The 12,625-nt window shown below is 40.9% G+C and overlaps 1 protein-coding gene across 4 annotated transcripts in view; it reads right to left on the bottom strand.

Moving 5' to 3' along the window:
- Positions 1-12,625, bottom strand: part of LOC121293707 (cytoplasmic phosphatidylinositol transfer protein 1-like) — a 322,349-nt gene that overhangs the window by 47,402 nt on the left and 262,322 nt on the right. For all 4 annotated transcript variants that reach the window (XM_041216893.1, XM_041216891.1, XM_041216892.1 and 1 more), the window contains one exon: positions 1,052-1,123. In XM_041216893.1, coding sequence (XP_041072827.1) covers positions 1,052-1,123 — 72 coding nt within the window. The remainder of the gene's footprint in view (positions 1-1,051; positions 1,124-12,625) is intronic.

Here is a 12,625-nt window from a genome sequence, read left to right on the forward strand (position 1 = left end):
TATCGCAGTCATCACAGCACACCCCTACACTGTAGTCATCACAGCACAACCCTATGTCATAGTCATCACAGCATACTCCTGTATTGTAGTCATTCCAGCACTCCCAATTCTCTCAATTATTGCAGGTCTTTCTTGTATCTCAGTCCCTGTAGTCTCTCCTGCTTCTCAGTTACTGTCTTATTCTCCTTCACTTAATTTTAATATAATACTAGTTGACTCTATTGCTTGATTAAATATCCCAGACCCCTGTGCTTTATTAAAAGGCATTGTTTATAGAAACAATTTTATAGCCTTACAAATTTTTCCTCTTCAACTATATATCCAATTTCCTGTTGAAAGTTTCTTTTTATGTGACTTCCACCAACCCTTCAGCTTTCTATATCATAACAACTGAACAAATGGAGACTTGGGCTTGGAAAGAACTGTAGAAGGTACTGAATTTATCTACAACTGATTTAAGATGTTTGGTTTTGTATTTACTGAACAAAGTCAAACAGAGAATAATCTATTTGGTCTAAATTATAAGAATTAAATAATTTGCAGATGTTTATTTTTAAATCTACTTCCTCTACTACTTCTGTACTCTCACTGCACCCATGCACTGTCCTCTTGAGTGCGCCCTCCACACTGATGGAAAGAAGCATGAAAGTCGTGGAAGCCAAACAGTGATAACAAACTTGAATTGCTTGAAACGTTTCCCTACATAGGGGAATTTAGAACTTGGGGGCACAGTTTCAGAATAAGCAGTCTCCCATTTAAGATGGTGACGAGGAGGAATTTCTTCTCTCAGAGGATCAGGAATCCTTGGAATTCTCTACTCCGGACAGCATTGGAAGTTGATTCATTGAACATATTCAAGGCTGAGTGAGACAAATTTTTGATTTACAAGGGAGTCAAGACTTATGGGGGCAGGCAAGAATCTGGAGTTGAGGCACAAGCAGATCAGTCATGATTTTATTGAATGACAGAGCAAGCTTGAGGGGCCGAATGGCCTACTCCTGCTCCTATTTCTTATGTGCTTCTGAATTACTGAATAACATTAGATACTTACATTATCATTTGATCCATTGTTATCTTCATATTTTGTTTCTATATGAATGAAGAACTTAGGTAAAAAGGAGCACTGAAAAACAAAATTAAATGAATTAATCACTGTTTTGTTTACGTTCATGGCAAAACAATGTTATATGTGGAAACATAAAACACACTTGGCCAGAAATTCCCCAATGTGTTTAAAAAGAACAAGCCTAAAGCCATAATTACCCTAAAGTTCGCCACAGAATCATTGGTTTTAGCTGTTTCTCCAGGGTTTCCATTTATCTTCTGCAGAAGTTACTGTGGACGTCAGGAGAAATCCATGGAAATTCAACTTTACTGTTTGTGTTTAGAGATTCACAATTTCAAGCTTTTAAAACTTTTTAAAAATCAGCTTCTTTGAATGTTAGTATCCCATTCCATATCCACCCGACTTGATACCTCTGTAGCTTAGAGAGCAGGTGCATGCCCTTGCTCTAAGAGCAAGATATTCTTAGATGATGACAATGTTCTTGACAGCCAGCCCTCAGGAGGCACAGGGACCACTTTCCCTACTGATTTTGTAAATCTCCCTCCATTGCAGGGAACTGCCACTGTCTTTATTTGCTGAACTCAATCAAGGACAGAATGGACAGGGAATCAAACCTCCATCTATCCCATCCTATTTCAGTAAGTATCAATGTTTTAATACTTTATACCATTGTTTTACACAGCTTTCAAATTTCAATATTGTTAGTTACCAGACAGAGAAGATATTGAATGATAGATAAATGAATATTATTTGTTACATCAGTAAATTTCCCATGGCTTTGTCCCAAGCCATTTAATGAATATAAAGCTTTTGACAAAATGATGACAGAGTTGGATGAGTCTTCAACAGTCAAACGGACTTGAAACGTTAACTCTGTTTCTCTCTCCACAGATGCTGCCAGACCTGCTGAGTTTTTCCAGCGTTTTCTGTTTTTATTTCAGATTTCCAGCATTCACAGTATTTTGCTTTTATATATAACAATTATAGGATGGTCATGCCCAGACATAGCCACTGGCCTACAAATTTTAAGCTGTAAAATTCCCTTCCAAAATTTCCTTCTCTTAGGCTATTGCAGGAAAAAGAAAACATGGAATGGGGAACAAAAATATTTTTTTCAAAATTAAGGAAACGCTAGCTGATCATCTGAAGATGGAATATTTCTCCTGAAAGAATGTTGTGTTTCAACATACCTTCAACATGTTAAAAATAAAAATGATCATCATTCATTTGTAAAGATGTGCACTTCTGGTTCTCATGACTAAAGAAAGCCTGCGAGCGAACTGACCACAGCTCAAACAATAATTCTGTGTTCTGTCTGTCAAGGTGAGCTAAATATAACTTCCTATTCAAATCAAGCCTTACAAATGCTGTCAAATCTATTTGCTCCTTGTGAAATAAATGTCATATGTTCCTCACCCCAGCTGTTCCTTCCTAAGGAATCATGACATCAAATTAATTCATCTTCAACATCACTGGTTTAGGCATGAGATTCAGACTACCAATCCACAGAACAAAAATTGTCAGTAACGAAACAAGTAGGCATGGTAAATATGCTTAAATTGAGCACAGCTGGAATTTAAATGACATTATTAACACTATCATAAAAACTGCAATAAAAGGAGTGCATGAAATGGATAAATTGACAGGCTAAACGTTTACTGAGAAACACTAAGTCGCCTGTCTGCATCTAATTAGTATGCAAAAAAAAGTTTTCAACATCATTCAAAATCTTATGGTAAGCAGCTACTTTGCAACAGATCTGAAAACATACTATGGATTAATAGTTGCTCCAGTGGTGGAAGGAGGCAAGATCAGTTGCAGCAAGGGAGACTACAATACTTTTATTAACTTTAATGTTATGTGGCAAATGCCATCATGGCTTGCCTTCATAAAGTCAGTCATGTGCAGGCTCTGTGCTGGAACTGCTGACACACAAGATAAAAGGACAATTTTGCGAGAGTTGTATAAAATATCAATTCTCATTAGTAGCAAGGGAATCTAGGATTTTTCAATCTGGGAGACGTATGGTTTCTCACAAAGGAGAACTGAGGGAGATAGATTAAGGGAAAGGCAGCATGCCTGACAAGGCACATGTATCAGCTGGCTTTGCTGCATTTTCAATGGACATGAGAGGAACTATAACCATACTCCCACCTCGTGAAGGGATGTATAGCATCTCGACGTCCAGCAGGGAACTCAATTATTACCACTTCCAAAATATTGATACCTAAATAGATTTTTTCAAGTTAACATTATTTTGATAAACAGTCTGACTGGTCAAGAATTCTACCTTGTTCACACCCTGGGTGACAGCTATTATTTCCTAGCCTTAATCAACAAATAATATTTCTAAATCTAACTGACATACACATGTAAAGACTAGGGGCTAAAAGCTCCTTTGTTCCTGTTTTCAGGTGCGGGGATTGTGATTCGCGATCTCCAGTCCCATTAAGGCAGACAGTACGCAAGCATTGTGCTGCCTCCCCATTTGCCTGATTGTAGCATTGTAGATTGCAGTGAGACCCATGCCACTGGCTGGCTGAATGCTCCGCAGGGGGCCTAGCATCATGTTGCCGCTCTTGAAAGGGGCTGCACTAATTACAGTGAATTATTTTGGTCGTAAGATTAGAAAAGCAAAATATCTTTTAAAAGACATGACACTCGTAAATGTTGCTGTTCAGCAGCACTTTGGTGTACTCAAAGACATTCTTCTGGGAGAGAGTGAAGAGCCAGATGTCATGGTCCATATTGGTACCAATGGCATAAGTGTAGGAAGAGAGATGAGGTCCTGAGAGCAGATTTTAGGTAGATAGGAAAGGAATTAAAAAGCAGGACCTCAAAAGCAGCAAACTCAGGATTTCTCCCAGTGCTATGTGCTGGTGAGCACAGGAACAAGAGGATTGAGTGATTGAACATGCGGCTGGAGAATGACTATAGGAGGGAGGGCAACAGGTTTCTGAGGGATTGGGACTGGTTCTGGGGCAGGTGGGACCTGTACAAGATAGATAGGTTGCACCTTAGCATCCTCGCAGGGAGATTTGCTCGTGCTGTTGAGGAGGGTTTAAACTAGATTGGCGGGGGATGAGAACCTGAGAGGGAGCTCAGATTGGAGGGAAGCAAAACTGGTAACAGGAAGTAGAAAAGTAGTAAGCGAAATTGGGAGGCAGACTAAACAAAGGCAAGCAACAAATAGGATCAGAATGCGGAATAACATTTATAAGACGAAGTTAAGGGCAATCCATCTGAATGCATGCAGCATTCACAACAAGGTAGATAATTTGAAGGAGCAAATAGAGTTAAATGGGTATGATTTAGTTGCCATTACAGAGACTGACCAGGACTGGGAACTGAATAGTCAGGGATATTCGTCATTTAAAAAGGATAGACAGAAGAGAAAGGAGGTTGGGTAGCACTGTTAATAAGTTATGCGATCAGTACATTAATGACAGAGGATCTTAGGTCGAAGGTTCAAGATGTAGAATCAGTTTGGATGGAGCTAAGAAACAGTAACGGGCAGCAAACATTGGTGCGAGTTGCCTACAGGCTGCTGTTGTTTACAGGTTATATAAGGTTGCTAGAAAAAGTGGTAAGCCTGAGGATTCAGAGCAATGTAGAATCTAACAAAGGAAGACCTAGAAACTGATAAAGAAAGAGAAAAAAGAATATGGATGCGAGCGAGCGAGTAACATAAAGGTGGACTGTAAAAACTTCTTTCGGTATGTGAAAAGGAAAAGATTAGCAAGATTTAGGATTGATAAATCCCCTGGACCAGATGAGCTACATCCAAAAGTATTGAAGGAAGTGGCTATAGAGATAGTGGATGCATTGGTAGTTCTTTCAAAATTCAATAGATTCTGGAAAGGTTCCTGCAAACTGGAAAGTAGCAAATGTAACTATACTATTTAAGAAGGGAGGGAGAGAGAAAACTGAGAACTATAGACCTGTTAGTTTGATGTCAGCAGTCGGGAAAATATTAGAATCTATTATAAGGGATGTAATAGAACCCTGGAAAAGTTACAGCACAGAAGGACGCCATTCGGCCTATCTTGTCCATGCCAGCCCGAGGACACCCTGGTGGCCTTTCTAATCCCACCTTCCTGCACCCGTCCCATAGCCCTGCAGCTAACAGCACTTAAGGTGCAGATCCAGGTACTTTTCGAAACAGTTTAGAGTTCCTGCCTCTACCACCAACTTGGGCAGCGACTTCCAGACACCCACTACCCTCTACCTAAAAAAGTTCTTCCTCATGTCCCCCCTACATCTTCTGCCACTTATCTTGAATCTATGTCCCCTGGTTCTAGAATTCTCCAAGGGAAACAATTTTATCCTGTCCACTCTACCTATTCCCCTCATAATTTTGTACACCTCAATCAAGCCACCTCTCAGCCTTCTTTGTCCTAAGGAAAATGACCCCAACCTATCCAATCTCCCCTCATAGCTATACTTTTCTAACCCTGGCAACATTCTTGTAAACCTCCTCTGCACCCTCTCCAGTGCTATTACGTCCTTCCTGTAACGTGGTGACCAGAACTGCACACAATACTCCAGTTGTGGCCTCACCAATGTTTTATACAATTCCAACATTATATCCTTACTTTTGTATTCTATACCTCTGCCAATGAAGGAGAGCATTCCATATGCCTTCTTTACAACCTTGTCTACTTGAACTGCTGCCTTCAGGGACCTGTGTACTTGTATGCCAAGATCTCTCACTTCATCTAGTCCTCTTACTATATTCCCATTTATTGTGTAATCCCTATAACTGGTTGACCTCCCTAAATGTACGACCCCACACTTCTCTATGTTGAAATCCATCTGCCACTTTACCACCCACTCCACCAACCCATCTATATTGTTTTGGAGGTTATGGCTATCCTGTACACTATCCACTACTCGGCCAATCTTTGTTTCATCTGCAAATAACTAGACACTTAGAAAATAATATGACTGATTAGAGTCAATATGAATTTTTGAAAGGGAAACCTGTTGGAGTTTTTTGAGGATGTTACTTGTAGCATTGATAAAGGAGAACCTGCTCCACCATTCAGGATGATCATGCTTGATCAACAGCCTTAACTCCACTTTCCTGCCCGTTTCACATACCCCTTGATTCCCTTAGAGACCAAAAACCTGTCCATCCAAGCCTTAAATATGTTCAACGATGGACCATTCACAACCCTCTGGGGTAGAGAAATCCAAAGATGCGCAATCTTTTGAGTGAAGGAATTTGAAGGTGATTGTGTTGCTGTGCATCTGCTGCCCTTGTTCTTCTTTTAACAGAAAATGTATATAATTAACATACAAATTGATTACATCTTGATAAACTGTATGAAAATAAAAATGCTGTGGTTTTCTTAATCCTTAAAAGAGTATGCCATTTCTATAATGGCACTGTTCACAATGACAAAACAATCTGATCCCTCAATCCACTAATGTCATTATAAACAGGTTATCTGTAATTATCACATTGCTGTTTGTGGGACCTTGCTGTGCACAAGTTGGTTGTTGCTTTTTTGACATCGAATAAACTACAAAAGTACTTCATTAGTTATGAAGTGCTTTGTGGCATCCTGACTAGACTGGTCAAGACTGGTGCCATCAATGGTAATGTCTGGTGTTTCATAGCATGTGCCTAGTATTGGTTGAAACATAATCTTGGTCTTGGAGACACTGATTTGGAGGCCGTTTTTTTTTTACAGCACTCAATAATTTATTTGCCATAGTCTGGGTGTCCTTCCTGTGGGCAGCTAAGGCAGAGTCATCTGTTAACAGAAGCTCTTTCATTACTGCCTCTGTGACTTTGGTGAAGACATGCAATCTGAAGAGATTGAAGAGCTTCCTTGAACAAAGCCTAATGTTGATGCCAGCAGGCATGTCTCTGGTGGCTTCCTTAAAAATGCAGCAAAGATGAGACTGAAGAGTTGGGGAGCCACAATGCAACTTTGTTTTACGTCATTGAGTACTGCAAAGACATCAGTCATCTCACCATAGGCACAAACACATCCTACCACGCCATTATGCAGTAGGCGCAGGATTTGACAAACTTGTTTGGATGTCCTAGCTTGGAGAGCAAGTACCATGGACCAGGTTTACTTATACTGTCAAATGCTTTAGTTCACTCAATCATGAGGTCAGGAGTAGGGATGTTCGCTGATGATTGCAGTGTTCAGTACCATTTGCGACTCTGCAGATTCTGAAGCAGTTCATGAATGCATGCCATAACACCTGGACAACATTCAGGTTTGAGCTGATAAGTGGCAAGTAACATTCACGCCACACAAGTGTTAGGCAATGACTAATGACAAGAGTGAACTTAACCATCTTCCTTGACATTCAATGCCATTACCATCACTGAACCCCCCACCATCAGCATCCTGGGTATTACCACTGATCAAAAACTTAACAGGACTAGCCATTTAAATACTGTGGCTACAAAAGCAGCTCAGAGGCTGGGAATTCTGCAGTGAGTAAATCACTTCCTGACTCCCCAAAACCTGTCCACCATCTAAAGGCACAAGTCGTTGTGTAATGGAATACTCCCCACTTGCGTGGAAGATTGCAGCTCCAACACTTAAGAAGCTCAACATCATCCAGGGCAAAGCAACCCACTTGATTGGGGGTCCCATCCACCACCTTAAACATTCACTCCCAACACCACTTGCGCACAATGGTAGCAGCATGTAGCATCTGCAAGATGCACTGCAGCAACTTATAAATGCTCCTTTGGTAGCACCTCCCAAACCTGCGGCCTCTGTCACCTAAAGGACAGGGGTAGTAAACACGTGGGAACACAGCTGCCTCCTAATTCCCCTCCAAGCTGCACACTATCCTGACTGGAACTATATCACCATTCCTTCATTGTTGTTGGGTCAAAACCCTGGAACTCCCTCCCTAACAGCACTGTGGGTGTACCTTCACCAGGTGGACTGCAGCAGTTTAAGAAGGTGGCTCACCACCACCTTCCCAAGGGTAATTAGGGATGGAAATAAATGCTGGCTTTGCCAGCAATGCTCACATCAAGAAGAGGGTGCAACCTTAAAACTAAATAATTTATGTCTTCAAATTTAAAACTTGGTTGAGCACCTAATACAACAGAGGCAGTGGCCTTTCATAGCCTTTAAAATTAAGCTTATTTTTTGCACTGGTAAACTTCACCTTTACGGGAGGATAAAGTCAGATCTATTCACCAAAAACTGTAAACCTTTGCGAGTTTCTTTTCTTATTACAGTTGGATGTTTCATCACTGGAAATATTACCGCCAATTGATATTTTCCACACAACGACTACTGGGCAGTTCTGCCTTCAGATGTCAGTCATGGAGATGAGAGATAAACATGACAGTAATTTACTGATTCTTGAAATACAGTACTTTGAAAGTTAATACAGTTTGCAGTGTAATCGTAATCCGCAAAACCTCAAATTAAATTCATAAGGCATCCAAACAACTTAATTTCCTCTGGTGCTGCACCGGTTAATGTATTTGCCTAAAATTTCTCTTGCTTCTATTTTGAAGTAATTGTTAATCAGTGCAATACCAGATCAGATTAAACTCCTGGGTGTACTGGCAACAGGTGGGATTGGTTTTCAACATCAAAGTACAGCAGTATGGTATTTCACTGGTAATTCAATCTCTGCCATTTAAAAGAACAAGGATGGCAGGTGCATTGGAACACCATCACCTTCAAGTTCCCCTCCAAGTCACATACTATCCTGACTTGGAAATAAACAGTGTTCCTAAATACTGGGATTGCCAACCTAATAGCACAGTAGATATACCAACACCACACAGACTAGAATAGTTTAAAAAGGCAGCTCACCATCATCTTCTCAAGGACAGTTGGGAATAAGCAACAAATGCTGACCTTGCCATGATGCCCACATCCCAAAGTCGATTACAAAACTGATCTTTATGATTTGCTCAGAAAACAAATTAAGTAAAAAAGTTGTAAAAAAAAATTAAAGTTTCTGCTGTCGCTTATACTGTTAACTCATAGTCAAAGCACAACTTAAATCTAGCTTCAACTTCATTTGTAGAATCTTAGTCCTGGGCTCTTTTTCCTCCAGTCTTGTTGAACCTTTGCCATAACTACCTCATTCTGTTTAACACAGTTAACTTGTACCACACAATATTAAGATGAAAATATGCTTCTGCACTTGCATGCATTGAAATATTTCATCTATACATATCAAAGAAATTACACCCCACTGAGACCAGCATTCAATCAGCCTCACAATTGCACATTGTGCCCAACTTAAGCCTTAGTTGGTTACACTAAAAAGTAAACAGAACCGCTCATTTGCCTTATGAAGTATACAAGGCCATAGGATGCCAATTTCTGAATAAAGGCCAAAAATATATATGGTTGACAAGTTATCACATTTTTTTATTGGCATGGCATCCAATGTAAGTTGTCTAGCGGTGAAATTTTATGGTTCAGCTACATTGGGTGTTGGGCTGGAAAATGCAGCAAGCCGTTCAAAAGTCCTTTGACTTTGCTGGGGCCAGAAAATACTGCTGGCAGGAGGGACTGTAAATTTCCACCCTAGAACTTATAGACCTTGGGTGGGATTTTCTGGCCCCACCTACTGCCAGGATCATCTGGTCCTGTCAAAAGTTATTGGACTTTTCGCTGGGCTGCCGAATCTCCCGTGGAGGGCTCTGCCATGATGGAGCCGGAAAGTCCCGGTCCTTGCATTTATTTAGAAAGGGCAATTTTCTCATTTGCCACTCATTTTTGGGCAGATTCGACCAGGCTAAAAGAGTTTTGTGAGGCATATCGGCAAATCTCTGCTTATAAAATCACTGTTGCAAGTCCATGGCGTTGGTGACCTGCAGTGTTAGCTAATATACTGCCCATCACATGTTGGTATGTAAATCTGCCTGTAATGTTGAATGTGTATTTGTATTCCTTAATGGCTGTAGCCATTCCAAAATGAATGTCTGGGGCTGCAGAGGCCACAGTCCATAGGTAGGAGTGGAGCTCAATATCACCTTCAGAAGTTACTTTGTTGTTTGTTGCTGAAATTTGTTCTGTAATATTTTTAGTTCTGCTGACAGCTTCAGACTGCTCCTGGTGCCTTTTTTCCTTCTTTGTGATTTTTTTAAACTTCATGAAACCTGCTCCCAAGATGATGAGGAGCAAGATTAAGAGAACCAATTGAAGAATACCAGTCTAAATAGGCCCAGGTTTGACCCACTACCCGGTGCCTCATGTCTCCCATGTATACAAACACAGACAGTCATAATTGACCACATGAGTTCATATTGCTAGAAAAGGCTGTGCTTCCCTCATGAGACAGTAACTGGCATCAGCCACTTGTTTGCCCTGGGCCTTACTAGAAAAAATCGTGGTAAGCATCTCTAACTGTATTTGTTTTATGTAGCTTTTTGATCCTGCTCCAAACAAGATACTCATCCAACTTTTAAAATAAAAGCCATCAATTGACACAACATTAACTTGTTTCACAGTACGGTTTATCCTCTGGGGAGGCAGAAATTTCTTCTAACTTTCAATTTTAATGAAAATGAGTACAGTTGTGTACATATTTCTCTTTATTCCTTAAAGCTCTGAGCCCCCAAATGATTCTTGTTATTTTCCTCTAAATCAATGAAAATTGGATGCCTAAATCTGCACACAATGTTCAACACTGGTCCATACAAAATGAGATAAATTGGCTCAATTCACAAATGATTTTGACAAGTATTACAACTTGTTCATCAATAAGCCTTGTTGATGAACAGTGTTACATCCAGTTGATACTTCCGCTCAATGGTCACTAAATACACCCAAATCCTTTTCCTTTGATGCAAAAGGGCATCCTCATTGTTCCATGTTTACTATTTCACAGATTTGTCACAGTGCAGAAGGAGGCCACTCAGCCCATAGTGCCTACACCAGCTCTCTGAATGAGCAATTCACTTAGCGCTATTCCCCCACCTTCTCTCCGTAACTCTGCACATTCTTCTTTTTCATATAACTGTCGAATTCTCCTTTGAATACTTTGATTGAAATCAGGCAATGCATTCCAGACCTTAACCACTTGCTACGTGATAAAGTTCTTATCTCGTATCACTTTTGCTTCTTTTACCAATTATTTTAAATCTGTGCCCTCTTGTTCTCGATCCTTTCACGAGCGGGAACAGTTTCTCCCTATCTACTCTGTCCACACCCCTTCCCTCATGACTTTGAATATCTCAATAAAATCTCTTCTCAGCCTTCTTTTCTCCGAGGAAAACAGTCCCAACTTCTCCAATTTATCTTCATACCTGAAGTTCCTCATCCCTGGAACAATTCTTTTTAGCGCTCCCTTTTCTGCCTTCACATCCTTCCTGAAGTTTGGCACCCAGAACTGGATGCAATACTCCAGCTGAGGCAGAACTAATATCTGATATAAATTCAACATAACTTCCTTGCTGTTGTACTCTATGTCCCTATTAATAAAGCCAAGGATGCTGTATGCTTCATTAAACGGGCTCTCGGCCTGTCCTGCCACCTTCAATGACATGCATATATACAACCAGGTCCTTCTGCTTCTGCACCCCCAGCTTAGAATAGTACCCTTTATTTTATATTGTCGCTCCATGTTCTTCCTACCAAAATGAATCACTTCACGTTTCTCCACATTGAACTGCATCTGTCACCTGTCCACCCATGCCACCAACTTGTCTATGCCGTTTTGAAGTTCTACATTATCCTCCTCGCAGTTCCAAATTTCATATCATCCGCAAACTTTAAAATTGTGCCCTCATTGAATCTAGGGTCAGGCTTGTCCAACCTTTACCCGAGGGGCCACATTTCAATTTTTCTCACATTCAGGACGGGGTGGGGGCACGCCAATGAACAAATTTCAGAAAGATAAGGTTTGGAACAACATTAAACATGGATTTTAAAAAAAAGCTGATATATGAAAGAAACAACTTGCTGAGCAAATAAAAATCACAACCATAAATTGACTATTTATTGTTCATTTTTTTCTTAAAATTAAGGCGACCATTCAAGTGTGAAAGTGTGAGAGTGTATGTCCAGTTTACTCCCAGTCTCAGGGCTCTCACTTACCCTCACCACTGTGAGAGTGGGTGAGAGTGCCTTTTGGTGCGTGGGAGTGAGGGTAAATGAGAACACTGAGACTGGGAGTGAGCCAGACACACTCTCCCTTCCCTCTTACCCCACCCACTCTCTCACAGACACACACACTCACCGTCTCTCTCACACAAACAGACACTCACCCGGTCTCTCTCACACACCCTCTGTCTCATACATGAGCACGCTCTCTCTCTCACACGAGCACCCTCTCTCTCACATGAGCACCCTCTCTCTCACACGAGCACCCTCTCTCTCACACACACACACTCACGCTCTCTCTCTCACACACACACACACTCATGCTCTCTCTCTCACACACTCACGCTCTCTCTCACACACACACATGCGTTTCTCTCACACACATCCACTCATGCTTTCTCTCACACACACTCACGCTCTCTCTCACACACACACACTCGCTCTCTCACACACACACACACTCACGCTCTCTCACACTCTCCCTCTCTCACACACA

Source organism: Carcharodon carcharias, chromosome 22 (genome assembly GCF_017639515.1).
Source record: "Carcharodon carcharias isolate sCarCar2 chromosome 22, sCarCar2.pri, whole genome shotgun sequence".
NCBI classification, from domain to species: domain Eukaryota; kingdom Metazoa; phylum Chordata; class Chondrichthyes; order Lamniformes; family Lamnidae; genus Carcharodon; species Carcharodon carcharias.